The sequence below is a fragment of the Zeus faber genome, assembly GCF_960531495.2.
Source record: "Zeus faber genome assembly, chromosome: 8".
In the NCBI taxonomy this organism is placed as follows: domain Eukaryota; kingdom Metazoa; phylum Chordata; class Actinopteri; order Zeiformes; family Zeidae; genus Zeus; species Zeus faber.
The window spans coordinates 12,317,785-12,334,935 of record NC_137195.1 but is presented as its reverse complement, the minus strand read 5'-3'; the positions used below and the strand labels follow the sequence as shown (position 1 = coordinate 12,334,935).

The 17,151-nt window shown below is 44.7% G+C and overlaps 1 protein-coding gene across 2 annotated transcripts; it reads left to right on the top strand.

Annotated features, from left to right (window-relative positions):
- Positions 1 to 151: 151 nt before the first annotated feature.
- Positions 152 to 16,699, top strand: virma (vir like m6A methyltransferase associated). Of its 2 annotated transcripts, none has more exons than XM_080006079.1 (27): positions 152 to 232; positions 995 to 1,107; positions 2,251 to 2,337; positions 2,988 to 3,036; positions 3,349 to 3,376; positions 3,531 to 3,650; positions 3,983 to 4,228; positions 4,749 to 5,479; positions 5,638 to 5,775; positions 6,085 to 6,311; positions 6,659 to 7,186; positions 7,662 to 7,816; positions 7,981 to 8,063; positions 8,749 to 8,842; positions 9,896 to 10,284; positions 10,907 to 11,062; positions 11,568 to 11,803; positions 12,864 to 13,113; positions 13,188 to 13,405; positions 14,137 to 14,269; positions 14,469 to 14,621; positions 14,754 to 14,908; positions 15,077 to 15,173; positions 15,255 to 15,418; positions 15,580 to 15,929; positions 16,057 to 16,203; positions 16,311 to 16,699. In XM_080006079.1, the coding sequence occupies exons 1-27, from the start codon at positions 170 to 172 to the stop codon at positions 16,592 to 16,594; spliced, it is 5,394 nt and encodes a 1,797-aa protein (XP_079862205.1). In that variant the 5' UTR covers positions 152 to 169; the 3' UTR covers positions 16,595 to 16,699. The 2 variants fall into 2 exon arrangements, with proteins under 2 accessions (XP_079862205.1, XP_079862204.1); XM_080006078.1 differs by having other exon boundaries at positions 3,214 to 3,376.
- Positions 16,700 to 17,151: the final 452 nt, after the last annotated feature.

Below are 17,151 nucleotides of genomic sequence, written 5' to 3'. Positions count from 1 at the left end.
AATATGATGTTTACCTTTTTTTATTATTCGTTTTTTTTTTTAATTATTTATATTCAGTTTTTAAACGCGTCTGACGGCGCGCGGACTTGCCGATACGGCGGTGACCTTTGCTCCGGAAGTGGTCGTCGCCAGTCGCCATTCCGGAAGTTTACCTCCGGGAAGGACAGCGATGGCGGGGGACGCTTCAACGGAGCTTCTTTTTATTGACACATTTAAACACCAGAGCGCAGAGGTAACGCCCCGGAATCCCCACACGCCGTAGTAAATATACACGTTTTGTGGATAACAAAAACCCAACGACAAACAAACCACACGATTAATTTTAGTCGCTGTTTTAGTCCGCATGAAGAACAGTTCTGCAGCTATGCCCAACTTCCTCGCTAGTGATGTTAGCTTGCCAGGCTAACGCTAGTAATGCTAGTATGTTTATATCAAAGCTTTTCTTATTAAATTCCCCACCTCATCGCAATATAACTACTTCAGTGATACGTGTTATCCTGAATTTAAAACGGACGGTTATTATCTGTTATGCATCTCCGTATGGCTGGCTAGCAATCTCGTATTAAAGGTGATGCTCATTTCAATGGACGCATTTGCTTCAGACTCACTTGAACGTTTGTCCTTTTGAAAGCTAATCTGATGTTGGTATTGATTTTTTTTTGTCTTTAAAATATTGAGGGGTTGCGCTTGTATTGGGTGTTTATTCATGTATAATTTGCTGTTTGTTTTCAGTGTTAGAAATTAACTAAATACAAGTACTGAGTTGCTGTAATCGGGTGCTTTTGTATTTACAAGGAAAAAAATAGTTAAGTAGATTTTAGCGTTTTAATTTTAAGCTCATTTAAGACAAAGTACTCATATCGTTTTACTTAAGGAGAAATGACAGTGTTCAAAATAAATTACAATGTGGCACATTTTTACGACAATAATAATGTGTCAAAAAACTTGTGTTGAACGCATTCATTTTTTGTTATTTATGACATATGTTTCACAGCTGACCAATATTGATGTGGTGCGGTTCCCATCCGGGGTCCTTATCACAGAGGTGCGGATCATTCCGCCTGGAATCAAAGCGCACAGCAGCTTACCAGATAGCAGAGCATTTGGGTAAACCACACACATAAACCATATTAAAGTTATATCTGTATGTGTGCAAGGCTTGGTATCATTGGGATTTTTAACGATTCAACTGCATAATTTTCCTTATTGGACTGATTAATTATAGATTCGTTTATTGATTTGTATATATATGTGAAGACGTGTGTTCTGGTGCAGGGCCAGGGAATGAGGAAGAGGAGGCAGGCGGAGGCAAAACAGCACCAGTTGCTGTGTTTTTATTCACAGTCTTTTAAACAAAACGTGGCTTGTGATCCAAAACGATAAATTAAAGGCTCACAGGCCAGTATGAAAATAGTCTGTTAGATCTGTGCTTAACGGCGCTCCCGCCGTGAGGTGTCGGGCGGCTTGGATAGCGGGCTTGTCTCGCCCGGTCCTACCATGTCCCGCAAGCATACCGGTCCTCCCTGCGGGGACAACAACCATATATTACATCCTGGTTTTGGGATCAGAAGAATCAGCGAAGTCCCTCCGATGATTCGCCCGATCTGCAGCGGCTCAGCGGCCCCGCGATGGGAGCCTGCAGCGCCTGTCTGCAGCCGCGGCTTGACCACGCCCCCTTGGCCCGCCACATAATGTTACAATATTATTTACCAGGCCTATGTAGGATTCTGTTTTCCTACTAGGCCAAAGATCAGTCACACTCAGAATATTCCATTTGCTTCATTTCTGGATCCACAGATGTCCACACTGTTGATAATCAAATTCAAACCTCATCATTTCTTATTGAAAGCTTATCAAAAACGTAAAAGAAGCACATGGCTATTTGAGATGCATCCACCTAGACATAATTGCAGTCTTATTAATTCTGGTGAATTTAACAATGTGGAAGTGGTTTCAAATCAATTCTTGTTCTTGCTGTAAATTCAATATGTGTTTATAAGTAATATAGAAGCTCACCGTCTGTCATGCATTGTGCTTTTGTCAAAATTGCTCTGATGGTTACTGACAGAGTGGTATTTGATACATTTTATCTGAGACTTCTTGCGGCTCTCTGTCAAGATGCACAACCTAACTCACCCATGAAGCATTCTAATCTTGATTTAATAGAAATATTGTCCTGAGTGATCTGTTGTTTTCAGTTTTACTCTGTTTTTAATTATAGTAATAATAACAACAATTATATGTTTTCAGGGAGACATCCCCTCATGCTTTCCAGCTTGAGTTGTTCTTCAACAATGTTGCCAAACCCAACAGCCCCACCTTCCACAGGCTAGGCAGGTCAGACTTCTCTCCTCCTCTCTTTTACCTTTTTATCCTTTATCTCTCCCACCCACTCTGACACATTCTCTTTGTGGTTCCCGGATTTGGGCTGGACTTTTACAGATCTCGCAAGTATATAAAAGGCATCTGTCTCACCTGTTGAACCAGTATGGGTGGAGTCTTTTATCTGCTTTTTCTCACAAGGAGAACCAGTGTTGTGTGTGTGCAAGTATCATTGTTCATTTGCTAGCTGGTCTCTTGAGAATATAAACTGCCAACATGCACATCCCCTACACAGTAGCCCAAAGGGATCAAATACACCCCAATCTTCCAAGGAGAAACACCCTAGTGGTAGAATGTTTAAACACAAGCTACTTAGGTTTTTGTGTCCATGAAAGGTATTAATCAGACACATACTTGTATCGTCATGACCTGAAACTTCAGAAAATGGAAACAGCATATTGTTATTTGTTAATATTTGCATATTTACTTGAAGCCAACACAATTCACTCTCACTTGCATCACATGATTTAATTTCAAATACCCCATGCAGATGTGGTTAGCCGTGTCTCCTTTTTCCATAGGTCAGTGCTTGTAGTCAATATGCCCTACTTGTTTTTATTTTCTGCAGCATATTACTAATGAGTCCCATCTTCCCTTTCCCTTAGTTTGGAATATGATGAGAACAAGTCCATAGTCTTCAGGCCAAGTGGAAAGGTAAGTGAGTCATTTGTGTTCAAGGAACTGCTAATGATACCGATACCTTTTCTCTAGAACAGTAAATAATTGCATGTGCGGGTGTCATGACATTTCACTGCATACTGTATATGAATGACCCTATGTATATGTATGTAACAAATAATCTCTTGAATTTTAACTTGTTTCGGTTTATAGGTGAACACAGATGGCCTAGTGCTACGTGGCTGGTACACCAGCCTGACATTAGCAGTGTATGGAACAGCTGAGCGTTCGCATGGGTATGACCAAAACTCACCACCCCCACCACCCCCCCCACCCCCCCAACAACAGAGCGGACCCAAGAGGGTGGTAAAACAAGGTAGGCCTCGATTCCTTCAAATATTACTGACACAATCCAGTTCACCAGTAACCTAACAGGAGAAATGTAAATGTTTCATGACTATGTTTCCTGGCCTCTTGTTTGCCTTGTTTGTGCCTCATCTCCTTCCAACATTGATCCCTGTTCATCTCAGAATGGGAGAAGGATGACCAGTACAATGGAAGCCCGCCCAGACCGGCTCCCCGGGGGCCACGCACCCCACCCGGCCCTCCACCCCCAGATGACGATGAAGAGGAGCAGGTCCCTGTCACAGGTCAGGATTTTTGTGCGCTATGAAAGTTCTGGATTAGTGACGGTTAATATGATATTCTATTTGATTTATAAAAAAGTTAAATAAAAATTAAAAAAAAAAGTGTTTCTAGTTAAAATTCCATCTGTTAAATTTTTCAGTATCGACTATGGTACTGATGAGTCCATCACAACCAAAATATAGCTTAATCAGGAAAAAAGTTTTTACCTTTTTTATTACCTTTTATAAATCGCCAAATTTATGTTCTTCAGCCGTTTTGTTCATTTTATATAGGCTACATGTTCCTGCTCCTATGTTTGCAAACAACCTTCTGGTCTGTGCTATGCCTCTTCCAGTTGGTGTAGCCAAAGCTGAGCCCTGTGAGGGACGTGTGGATTACCTGGAAGCCGTGTCGCCTGAAAGGTCGCTGCCTGCTGAAGAACCATACTCTGACGGTGAGCCGGAGGAAGAGGGGGATGACGAAGAAGAGGAGCAGGAGGAGGAGGAGGATGCAAGAACCGAGGGGAGTGTTCAGGAGGATGAAGAGGAGGAAGAAGAGGAGGAAGATGAGGGTGAGGGCGAGGAAGAGGAGATGGAGGAAGGTAGGGTAGTTCCCATGTAAAACCAGTAGATGGCCCGTTCCAAATAGAGAGCAAACTAGAAACGCCATACTCATTGCAAGCGCTTCCCATCTTGCCAACCTGCCCGACGCAGTCTGCCCACGTCACTTCCAAATGGGACAAGGAAAGAGGGTTGGATTGGGATAGGGCAACTGTCAAAGAGCGTGCATGTTGGAACCTTCAGCCCTACATCTGCCACCCCCCCCAGGCCACCTCAAGGCTGAATGATCAGGATTCACAACCTATTACCAGCAGCCGAATAGAACCTTGTAGCCATTGCCACCGCTGCTTGTATTGTTGCAACATTATTTGTCTTGAACTAACTAACCCTGCATGTGGTGCTGCATCTGTGTGAGTAGACCTGTCGCCATACCCATTGGAGAGTGAGCAAGAAGGGAGGTTGTTCTGTAGCTCTTATTCATTAAACCTCAGTTTAAAAGGCCCAGAACACACACATTAACTGTGTCTTAACTGCTCTTTCCTCTGTTCTCTGCACCGGCAGGTGATGATGGCTATGAGCAAATCTCCAGTGATGAGGACGATTTGGATAACGGTAGCTTCAAACTTCCCAGCTTTGACATGGACTACACTCCCGAAGACCTTGCATCCGTGCCACCTGTCCAGTACGACCCCTACGAGCGAGAACTCAGACCACTGCTGTACTTCACACCTCCGTACAAGACACGCTTTGACAGCCAGCTGGAGAAGGCCACCATGGAGGAGCCCAGGGACCCTGGCGGTACAGAAGGGCCTGGAGGCGAGGATGTGACCGATGTTGTCACACAACTGAGAGAGCTGCTAGTGGCCATAGGAGAGGACAGAGATGCACGCTGGGTCACAGCCCTCGAACAGGCGCCAGGACTGCTGGCTAAAGGACTGGGCTTTCTGATTGGACAGGGAGAAGGGGCATGGGAGGACGCTCTAGCAACCTTAGTGCGGTGGGCTCTTCAGGGCCTCAGTATGGATGTTGCGCTAACACAGCCCATCGCCCTGAACCTCAGGCAGCTGAAAGCCGCTGCCAAGCTGGCTTCCTGCTTGGCAGAGTCCCCACAGGGCCTTTCAGCGCTGCTGCAGGACGGAGCCCTCGGCATGCTGCTAGAGCTGCTTCACAGGGATCATGTCTCCTCTACGCTGAAGCTGTGTATCCTCAAACTTTTGGATGCCCTCACTAGTGCCCCAGCTGGTGTAGAGGCTTTTCTGCACACAGGGGGAGGGGAGAAGAGTGGTTATCAGGTTAGTCTGAGCACATTTGTGACTTTATTTTGAATAATTTTGACACTACTGTTTGACACGTCTACCTCAGACATAGAATACAAAATATGAATATAATAGTTTAATATTTCTACTCAAGTTATTACCACTGAACTGATACCCAGATTTGTCCCTTGCAGCGTTTAGTCCAGCTGTTCTTGCGTGAAGAAACTGTAAGGGTTGTAACAGCTGGCAATGCCATACAGCAAAAAAGTCACGTCTACGAGGTCCTCACTGACCTCCAACGTACAGCTGCAGCATGGACTGAGCCTCAGCAGGTATACACACTCTAAAGATTTTTTTGTGATTGTTGTGACCAGAAATGTTTGATTTCCTCAAAAATTGCAATGCAATAATTTCTTTTGTTTTGTTTTTTTCCTCGAATTGGCAAGAATAAAAACGTAATCATAAAACTAGTAGCAGTGTAGAAATAATCATATCTAATCAGTGCATATATGCATTCTGTGTGTCACAGGAATTGCAATATTTGAGTATTCATCTTTTTTTATTTTTCCAAATACATCTAAACTGTCCAAACAATATCACCAGGATTGTATTTTGTAAACAAAATATGAATTATCCCTCAGGAGGAGCTGGATGATGGTGAGAGCCCGATGGAGGACGAGCCGTCCCTGAGCACTTCCCCTGTCAGCGAGGCAGAACTAGATAGGTTGGCAGGAGTTCTCGAAGAGCTACATCACCTTCTAGAGACTGCACCTCACATAATGGTACAGCCTCCCGGGAAGGCCTTCCCCACGAACGCCAGGATAACTGGGCCACAAGAGAGGGACGATCCATACCCCACACTATACAGGTAATTATTAGATAATCACTTCATTGCGGTCATTTTGTACGGTCATTAGATTCCACCCTCATCTTCCATCCAGATTTAAGGGGAATTTTAAACGAGTGTTCCGAATGCTGCAATAATTATGTTGAGAATTAGTTGCATTTCTATCAGTTACGTTCAGTTATATTAACTGTCTACCCACATTTTCATTTACTTATTTCAAGGTATTTCCTCTGCAATAGGTAGACATGTGTCATTACAGTATTATAATCTTATAGCAGTGGCATTTAATGAACAAAAAACGCAATTCAATTGTGAAGTGCTACTTCATAAATGGGGTTGTTGTGACAGAAGTTTTCTCCTCCTGCCAGATACATGCACGCTTGCCATTTCCTGGAAAGTACAACAGTGGTGCTTTCAAACGCAGCAGCGTCCGGACACTTTGGCGTCATTCAAGCCGTTAGGGAGCTGCTCCGCTTCCTATCTCTCACACAGGCTGGCCTGCTCTTCATGCTGGCTCAACCCGCCCCCACTGGCCTGCTGCTACGCCTGCTCGCAGCTGTGGCCGAGGCGGAGGGTGAGGAAGCGGCTCCCACGGGGGGAGAGGGGAGTTTCACGGGGCCCGGGCTGGGGGAAGACGGCTTGGGGGTGTGGCTCATGCAGGCGCTGCACGCTCTCCAGGGTGTGTCCGAGCTCATGAGTCACGTAGCTACGGGAGGCGAGGGCGGCGTGGGACTGGAGGAGGGGGACAATGCAGACGTGCTGGGCACACTCCACGCCCTCTATCTGATCACCTTCACGCAGACAGGCCGCAGTGCTGTGGCCCACGTTTTCAGCCTGGAAAACAACATGTCATGTCTGGCCACCCTACTACAGCACCACAGCAAAGACGGACAAGGGTGAGACTCCACACCCTGGTTGTCAAGAATACGTAAACAGGCCAATTTTTTAATAGTCTTGTCTTAGTTGGTAATGATTTATATGTCTGCAATAAATATGAATCATCAATAGAGCTGAATCAATTTAAGTTCAGTTTAGCTTAGTTTATTCCAGACGAAGACGAAAAAAGGCCAGACCATGTCCACTTCCTTTGGTGGCTAGTGCAGTATGTTTTTTGTTTTTTTAATATTATTGCAAAAGAGTATCTGAGTGGGCTGCACGAGAATGTGCGCGTGCACGCTCAGACTTCCAATCATAGTTCACCAAAAAGTAATCTGTCATGCATGAAGTCACATTTTGACCAATCCGGCCCGCAACCTAAACTGAATTTGACTCTGTCTGTGTGCCTGTGTTTATTTCATATTTGTATCTACCTCTTTGTGTGTTGCTCGTAACTATTAACCAAGTTGTTTGCATCATTTACTCCCACATCAGTGAGACTAAGGCCCGCAAGGCTGTTACATACAACTATGCCTGTATGCTGGTTTTACTGGTGGTGCAGAGCTCCAATGACCTGCGTATGATGGAGCAGTATGCTTCTCCGCTCCTCGCCTTGGCCAAGGCAGATGACACAAATGCCAAATTACAGGGTAAGTGCTAAACATATATGTATATAAATTGTGTGTGTGTGTGTGTGTGTGTGTGTGTGTGTGTGTGTGTGTGTGTGTGTGTGTGTGTGTGTGTGTGTGTGTGTGTGTGTGTGCACTTACTTTTGTGATTGACTTTTGATTATGGATTTTACATTGTATTTTAGAGCTAGGTAAATGGCTGGAGCCTCTTGAGAAACTTCGATTTGAGATCGGCAGCATTCCGACCCTGGTAGAATACATCAAGCAGGTAGGCTCAAATCACAATTTATACTGATGAGACCTAATTTGTGCTTTGTTGATTATGTCAGCTTTGTAACTGCATATAGTTAGATGTATGTATCTCACCATTTGGTTTATTTCTTTGCATTCATCAAACAGACCACATCTTCATGCACCAAATGTAAATGACAATATATAGTAGTATAAATAAAATTTACAGCGGAATCAATTGCAGTGCACTTGACATCTCTAAGATATTAGTTAATGATGTTCATGAAATCGAACTAAATTTGTACAATTAAGCCTCTTTGTTGCAGAGGTGTAAGGGCAGGTTGAAAATAATGTTATCTCATATACATGATTCCAACTATATTAACCTAAAACAGCATTTGAGTGGGCTCTGTTGGTTATGCTTGTGTCTAGGCACACACAGATCTCCCAACTACATCTTAACAAAAACGAGGGGTTGCATTTTGACCAGTCTCACCCAAACACCGCTTAGAGACACCACGACTGAGGGACTGCAAATGTTGAAAGAATATGGCTGAAGGCTTTCATTACACATCTCAAAAGCCACCAGGATGCTTCAAAGTGCTTTAACATGTCTGAACAAAAAGTAAACATTAACCTGTAATGTTACAAATTGGCAATGCTTTCTGTATGCAAATATGCCCCTGCTGTGTCTTTCTGAAGTTGTTTTTGCTCGTTTTTAGAATGTAGAAAATGTGTTGACTGCGGAAGGAACTGGGATGGTGACAGCTCTGAGGGTCCTCTGCCACATCGCCTGCCCACCACCAGCAATCGAAGGTCAGAATACAGTTCCCTCACTGCTCAGAATTCTATTTTTCAACCCAAGCCTCATTAGAATGCATCTAACTGCATTTAAGCACAATGAGAAGCTGTAGCAGAGCGGCAAGGCTTTTCTCAGTAGTAAAGCACTGAGCAAAATTTCTGGGAACCAACATTTCAATAAGGCCTGGGTTGAAGAATTGCGAACCTATCCTTTAAGCTTGTGTACCTACAACCAACAGTTCTCATTTTATTTGCAGAAAGGGAGTAAAATTACTAGCAGGTTTTCCGGGAAATATTGAACCATGGTCCATGAATGTTGTACTTTCTAATTAAATTGTTAGCTTTATTTATAAATTGCCCGCGATTTTGATTTATTCATTCATTCATTTATTCATGCATTCATTCATTCATTCATTCATTCATTCATTTATCTGTTTGTTTATTTATTTATTTTTAAACCTGTGCTGTCAGCATGCTTGGCATACAACACAGATTATTCATATGCCATTGCATCTAGGACAGAGTTAGTCTCCAAGTGTTCAGTTCAACTTCTTAACCTGCGATGCAACTCTTCATTCATTTTTTAATCATCAAGAACTGCTTGCAATAATTCTGTCCTTTGGATGACCTGTGGGGTGATAAACGCACAGCTTTTTTGTTACACAACACCGCCACTACCCCTTCTGAATGAGCTTACCATGTTTGGTCTATAAACAACTAATCATCATTATGTCCACAAGAGGGGGAGAATCAGCACGGGGGAGACAAATAAACATAGAAATAAACAACAACATGAACCTTGAAAAACATAAACATAGAAACATCAGACGACATGTATCTACAAAACATAATTTAGGAAAAGTGGAACAGCGATTTGGCAGGTGCCCTCTTCCAGTGATAGCAATGGCAATAAAGGAGGGAGAACGGGAGAAGGATGTCATCAGGAGGGTGTTCGGGGGTGTTGTTCTAAGCAGGTGCTGGTTTTGCCCATGATTATAATGTCAGCTTGTAACGTTCAGGCGGAGATCCTGAAGTGTAGCTCAAGTGTCTTTCTTTATTTCTCTGCAGGTCACCAGCGGGACCTGAAGTGGAGCCTCGCCGGGGTGCAGCTCTTCTCGGGCGAGGGTCTGGACACATGCGTGCGCCTCCTCCAGAAGATGTGCACCGTGCTGCTCCAGCCGTGGCGCGTGCACGGTCACATGAGCCCCACGCCACAGCGCTGTGTCATCCTGAGCGTGTGCGTCAACACACTGCGACTGCTGCGCACCATGCTGACGGAGCTGCTCCGCGGCGGGGCCTTCCAGTTCAGAGACACGCGTGTGGCCAACGTGCTGGTGATGCTGCACATGATCGTGTGTTCTGTCCCGGCGTCGGGCCGCCTCGACGGTGAGGAGACGAGGGTTCAGGCGCTCATCGTCGACATCCTGCTCACCTTCACACAAGGTGTCAGCGAACAGGTGCGTGCTTGGCTTTGGGTGTATATCTGTGTTCGCAGTTACCACTGAAGGCCCACACACAAGTTTTCGCTGTCTTTTGGCAGTTCCAGACAACAAAAAATGTTCCACGGGACAAAATCCTTCAGCGTGAACGATGATTCTTTTTCTTGTTCGTTCAGTCTGACAGGGTCAGTGATGGCCTATTACCGTCTGAAAAATGTTGTTGGTGGTTAATTGTCATACATATAATTGTGATTTAATCTTTTTTCATTTCATGTCTCTGTCATAGTATAAGTCTATAATAATGTAGTAATACTCCTTATCCACCTTATGAGGCATTTATTGGCTTGGATCATAAAGACTTGGGTAGACAGCTATTTCCCTCCCCTCAACTAATGAAACACACCAAATTCCTTCATTCTGTTTGTTGCAACATTTCTAGCACCTTTTTAAGATTTCCTTTAAATTTGGATGGATATGATTTGTAATCTCAAAATTCAACAAAATGATCTCGCTTCTCGCAAATAATTGCAATCAGGGGATTATGTAATAAGACTACACTGAAGTGCAGTCACTGTCAAACGTAACTGTCGCCAGTTGTCATAATTGTGTAATAATTTGTGTTGTATGTTTTTCCTTGTAGGTGACACACACAGAGGAAACTCTGGCTAGTAACACCTGGTCGTTGATGCTGAAGGAGGTTTTGGGCTCGCTGCTGAAAGCCCCCGAGGGTCTGTTCTCTGGTCTCACGCTGCTGTCTGAGCTGCTTCCTCTCCCACTGCCCATGCAGAGCACACAGGTACCCCAGCTCTATATGATATTCCTGTCATCATCACCAACTGTTCTCTGTACTAGTGTACCATTTTATACTATAGTATCAAACATATACTCCATTTTTAGGGGAAATGACTTTCTGTCTATCTTACCATGTTTCAGACAATAAGGTTACTACCATTTTCATCCCTGTGTGTCCAATACCAAGATAGCGTGTTGTTTGTATGTGTGGTGTCCAGTAAACTTGCACCTAAATGCACCTACTTAACCCAACCTCATTTATTGGGGCTTTTTTCTTAATATAAGCTTATCTGTTTTATTTATTCCACATAATGCTGTGGAAAATACAATAAAGCATTTTATTATTAACTGCTACTGTGTATTTTTGTCCTTTATAGAGTTGCATCATAAATTACCTGTTAATATTTGTAAAACCCATGAACCTGCAATATTTCCTCCATCTTTAATCCTACCATGAGCATCTCTGAGTTTCCATTATTTACATCATCATGGTTATGCTTCTTTCGCAGGTGATTTCAGTGCAGGATGTGGCTGTAGCCCTGAACACCCGGAAGCTGTGGAGCATGCACATGCGTGCACAGTGGAAGGTGTTTGCTGAGGCTCTGAGGTGTGTGTGCGGCACCAGCTGCCCTCCACTGCTGGCCATGCTGAGGAGGGTGTGTGTCCAGCTGGCAGACTTGTCCTCACCCACCGCCACCCTGATTATGAAGTCTCTGATGGAGCTGCTGCTGGAGGAGCTGCAGCCGTGAGTGCAACATACATTTATGATCATGTGAGATAATAATAGTAATAATAATAATAAAGAGAAAAGCTAAATGCATTTGATAAGCACAAATTAGCATATTATTTTCAGTTTTGGGTCATCCATTTAGACAGAAACATTGAAGGACCACGATCATTTCTCAGCAAAGGAATTTTTCAATACTAATTTGTACACCAACTTCGGGCTGGGCGATATGGCCAAAAATATCACAATTATCACTATGTTTTTTATATTGATCATGTCAATGTCATGTCAATAATTATCACAATATATATTTAACAGTAATAATAATACTCAATTTACCGTTCATGGCTTTACATTAAACACTGAATAACTAAAATAAAATAATAAATATGTAAACAAAAAAGAGATAAATAAATAAAATAAATAAAAAATAAGATATAAATATATATTTGATACATTTAAGTATATAATATAATCATCATCCTTTTGCGGGGATGGGGGCCGTGTTGGGCTCGGGTTGGGAGGAGGTTGAGTTCGGGTTGAAGTTGGTGTTTGGGAAAGACCCACTGCGCCAGCTCCCGGGGCCTCATTCCCGGTGTGCAGGCAGTGCACAGCGGGGAGTAGAGTGCTGCGGCTGGTGTGAGAGCGTAGGAAGCCCCGGTGCTTCTGGACCCCAACGCTGGTCAGACTTCATGTTTGATAAAATGTGTAATATACAGTAATATGTGCATAATGGATTGGCACGACGACTCTTGAGATTCAACTGCAATTCTCACTATGGGATTCATACGTGGACACCCCTGGAAAAGTGTCCTTTAGCTCAACTACACATTCTCTGCTGTTTCTGTGCTGTACGATTGGTTGTTCGTGTCGCGTTTTTGTAGGTAGAGGAAAAGGGACTCAAGAAACTGTATCAAAAATAAATCTCATAAATTAATCAGCGTTGTCGTAGAAGATTTTGTCATGAAAATTATCTAGATCGTTTTGTCGCCCAGCCCTACACCAACTAAAATCTGTGCACTCGAGTAATTATTACCTTTTCTAACTGTTTCTGACTTTTGGTGTTTGTGTGTTTCAGGGTGGAGGGTAAAGTGGTGTGCTGGGCACAGGTGTTGCGTCTGCTCTCTCTACTGGACGCTCTGGTGTCCCAAAGGTCTTGTAAGAGCGCCGTGTTACACCTGCTGTCTGGCTCTGTTCCGGGAGAGGAACAATTAGGTGAACTCTTCCCCGTACTGCTCTCCCTGCTGGCTCCAGCAACAGACCATGTTCTACAGCAGCAGAACTGCAGTGAACTGGTAGGAACCATGCTGCAGTCACTGTGTGACCAGGTAAGCGGCGTACACACCCCCACACACACATACAAAGTGAAAGACCCAAAATAAACACCATCCGTGTCCCTCAGGACATCTCCCTGGTGGTGTCTTCTCCTGGTGAAGGCTGCATGTCAGAGGTAGAACAGCTGGCCAATTCGCTTCCCGGGCGGGAGATGATGTCCTCCGTGTGCAATGCCTTTCTGGAGGTTCTGGGGAATTCAGAGAGCAGCGCCGTCCTCATTCTGAGCTGCATCAGAACCTTGATGTTCCTCACAGAGCATGACTACGGACTCTATCACATCAAATGGTAAGTGGCTTATAATGCTGATTACTGCTGGGTGATATATCTATATAATATAGATGTTGTGATATTAGATATTACAACTCGGCTTGGGCAGATTTACAATTAAATAATCTATCGGCATTCAACTCCATCGATCGCAATGGACATTGATGACAGACAATTTCAAAAAATTTTAATTATCCGGCAGGAATACAGAGACTTTGAGGGGCCGGTGCTCAGAAGTTTTTGCCGCTCTGGGCAAACGGAGCAGCGCGGCGGCGCGCTGATCATAGGTGCCCCGATGATGCACATCTGGACGCCCATGATCTGCGCTCCTCTGTGCGCACATCGTAGGTGCGCCAAGGACACGGTCCTCATGAATATATCTTTCCCAAGGCTATCTGCTCCCTCGATGCCCATTCACACTTAAAAAAAATTGTCTGATAAAAAGAGCACCATGGGGTCCAAGAGGCAATGGGGCAACTGCTCCCCCCGTGCCTTTTGCTCTATATGCAAATCTCGTGATTATATTATAGTTATATATAATATAATCTTATAGAGAAAGATTTACGATTTAATTTAGTAAAAACTGGATGTTTTTGTGTAACTACTTGACACACGATCTTAGATTTTGTCGAGATCGTCCAGCCCTAAATTCGATTCCCTTTATCAATACTACAGCCGTTATTTTGGAGATGTACTGTCTTCTGGCCTACATCAATATGACTTAACGTTGGTTATTTTCTTTCCCTCAGTGCCCTGAAGAAGCACGGTACAGCCCTGTGTTCTCTTTTCAAGAGGCAGGCGTTCTCTTTCAATAAAGACTCTGCCGAGCTGCTCTCCGCTCTCCTTGACTTCCTCCGACAAATACTCCACACAGACTCACTGGTGGGCACCGTCAGGAACACACCAGTCCAATAATTTTAGCAATAACCTGTACCATATAAAACAACAGCTCCTAACAAATATTATAACAGTATGTTATATCATGTTGATGGTAACAATATTGTGTGTTTAAACCTTACAGAGTTGTGAGCTATAAGATCTGAAACATTCTCTTAAATGATTTTTTTTTTTCTTGCTTCAGGGTTGTTGTGAGGTGGGCCAGGGACCAGGGGAGGAGCCCATCTTTACACCTCCCCCCCGGTCATTAACTCTGGTGGGCTCAGAGATGAAAGATCTGCTCCAGTGGGAGGATTCTGACTCTCATCCGCTGCTTATTCTGGAAAAACAAATTTCGGTAAGAAACACATTTTTATTGGGTGTAGTTCAAGCTGCTTTATCGTCCGCCTCACTGTACGTGTGTGTGTGTGTGTGTGTGTGTGTGTGTGTGTGTGTGTGTGTGTGTGTCTGTGTGTCTGTGTGTGTGTAGAAGCTGTGTAAGGAGGATGACTCGTTGGAGACCATATTGGAGAACGTGATTTTTCTGAAGCAGGCCATGGCAGCCGCCTCAGACACGATGCCAGCAGCTGATTCTGAGCCCACATTGCCGGCGCCTGAGACACTTATGGCCCAGTTCAATCACAGGTGAAAAATAACTGAAAATAGAAAAAGCAAAGTGCCAGTGGAATACTGAAACCATAAATAAGAAGGTGCATCATCAGAAACGTTTTTTTTTCTATGTACTCGCCACATGTAAATGACATGGTAGTAATTACAGTTAACTAGGCCTGACGGTGTGTATTCTTTCTCTAGGACGGTGTTCATTCTGTCAGAGGCCCTGGACGAGCAGCTGAAGGCTCTGTGGTTCTCTCCCTTCCACACTGATGACATGGAGGCAGAGCTGGATATGGTATGTATTTTTAACCTGGCACACATTCACACACAAGCCTAATTCCTAAAGACTGACCCAAGCCCAACGCGTGTGCGGCAGGTCAAAGTGGACCTGGTGGGTCTGGCCCAGCAATGCTGCCCAGGGCTGGATCTGAAGGCCGAGCTTGAGCGCTCCTTCCTGTCTGAGCCATCGTCTCCCGGTCACGCCAAGGCTCCCAAAGGCTTCAGACTAGGCAAACACAAGCATGAAACATTCATCACAAGGTAACGCTCACTTGCCTGCGTGGGTGGAAACTCTGCAAAATGTGTTTCGTCAACTCTATGCATTTCAATTGTATTACTATACAGTAAAACAAACTATATCTGAGCTAATCATGATTATCTAGTCATTATGGAGAACCTTTTGTTTTTGTGTGTGGCTGCAGTGGTAAGTCGGATTACGTGGAACCTGCCAAGAGAGCCCACATCATGGCTGCCCCCCGCGGGCGGGGAGGTCGTGGAGGCTTTGGACAAGGCCTCTGCCGACCACACGACATATTCCGCCAGCGCAAGCAGAACACCTCCCGTCCTCCCAGCATGCACGTGGATGACTTTGTGGCGGCAGAGTTCAAGGACATTACCACTCCTCTGGGACTTCTGCCGCCCAAGCGGCTCCCGAAGAGCTCCCCCAAACCCCCCACCAGGGGCCTCTTTACTGGGAACAGGGGCAGAGCCACCTTCCACAGCCAGACTCGCTTCTTCACTCCACCGCAGCCCAAAGGCATTCTGTTGTCCGGTATGTACGATCTATATGTGTCTATATGTGCTATAAATGGGTTTTATTTGTTGGAAAACCCACGGTTAGAAGCTATCTCTGAGTTGCCCAATAGAGGCCGCTCATGCTTCACTTTGTCTCGCCCTAGGTAACTATGCTCGCAGAGAGGGAGGTCGCGGTTCATCGTGGAGCGGCCAGTTGCCTGCTGTCACTCACAGAGGAACCTACAGTGAACCCCGGGGAGGCCAGAGCAATTTCACTCGTGGCCCTTTGCCTTCCCGACAGCCTCCTGCAGGTACACAAGCACAGATGCTCAATCTGCGAGAGAAGGAATGAGTGAATATGAATCTTGTCCAAATTTAACATGTTTCTATCCCCCCCCCCCCCCCCCCCCCCTTCCAGGGGCATATCGTCTGGCTCCAAGAGACCGTGTCCCCCGAGGCCGAGGGGGCACGGGCCTGTCTTGGCTGAGCGCTGGAGGTGGAGGTGGCGGTGGAGGTGGCGGTGGCGGTGGAGGTGGGGGTGGGGGTGGTGGTGGGGGTGGTGGGGGTGGTGGAGGAGGAGGAGGAGGAGGAGGAGGAGGAGGAGGAGGAGGAGGAGGAAGAGGATCTCAGGGGAGCAAATTCAGCGGCGGGGGAGGAAGTGGTGGTGGGAGGGGCAGACATGTCCGCTCCTTCACCAGGTGAACACACCTTGACAATGACTGACTGTCATGGGAACAAATGGACCAATCGGAATAGAAAAGATGTCTCCATGGAAACGTGTCATTGGTCTGGTTACAGTGAAGGTGTGAGGAGGACATATGGACTTTACGTTAATGTTTTTATGTTTTGTTATTTTGTGTTGTGCTCAGAATAAAGATCATTGTAATTGAACTCACTGCAGTGCTTTGTCAGTGATCCATTTTAACTCTATTGGTAGAACCCAAGCAATACACTGGAGATTAACAAAGACATTGACACTTAATGTCAAATAAAAAAATAAATGAAACTATCTTATCATATTTCTGTTAATATAAAGATTACAATGCACTAAATACATTATGCACTACAATGCATTTTCTCAGCGGTCAAGCTCATCAACAGTGATATACACTTACAGTAGCAGAATAGTGGCTAAATGCCACAAAACTACTGTTTCCAAAACTACCTCAGCATTTAAACAGCACCTCTGGGACATGAGCATCAGAGAGCTGGGAATTATGGTATGGCTGCAATTTGGAAACTGCTTGTATCCAACACAA

Coding starts and splice junctions, on each gene's coding strand:
- virma (XM_080006078.1), top strand. CDS start 170: ATGGCGGGGGACGCTTCAACGGAGCTTCTTTTTATTGACACATTTAAA. Junction 3,377..3,530: donor CAAGAGGGTGGTAAAACAAG/GTAGGCCTCGAT, acceptor TGTTCATCTCAG/AATGGGAGAAGGATGACCAG. Junction 6,312..6,658: donor CCATACCCCACACTATACAG/GTAATTATTAGA, acceptor TCCTCCTGCCAG/ATACATGCACGCTTGCCATT.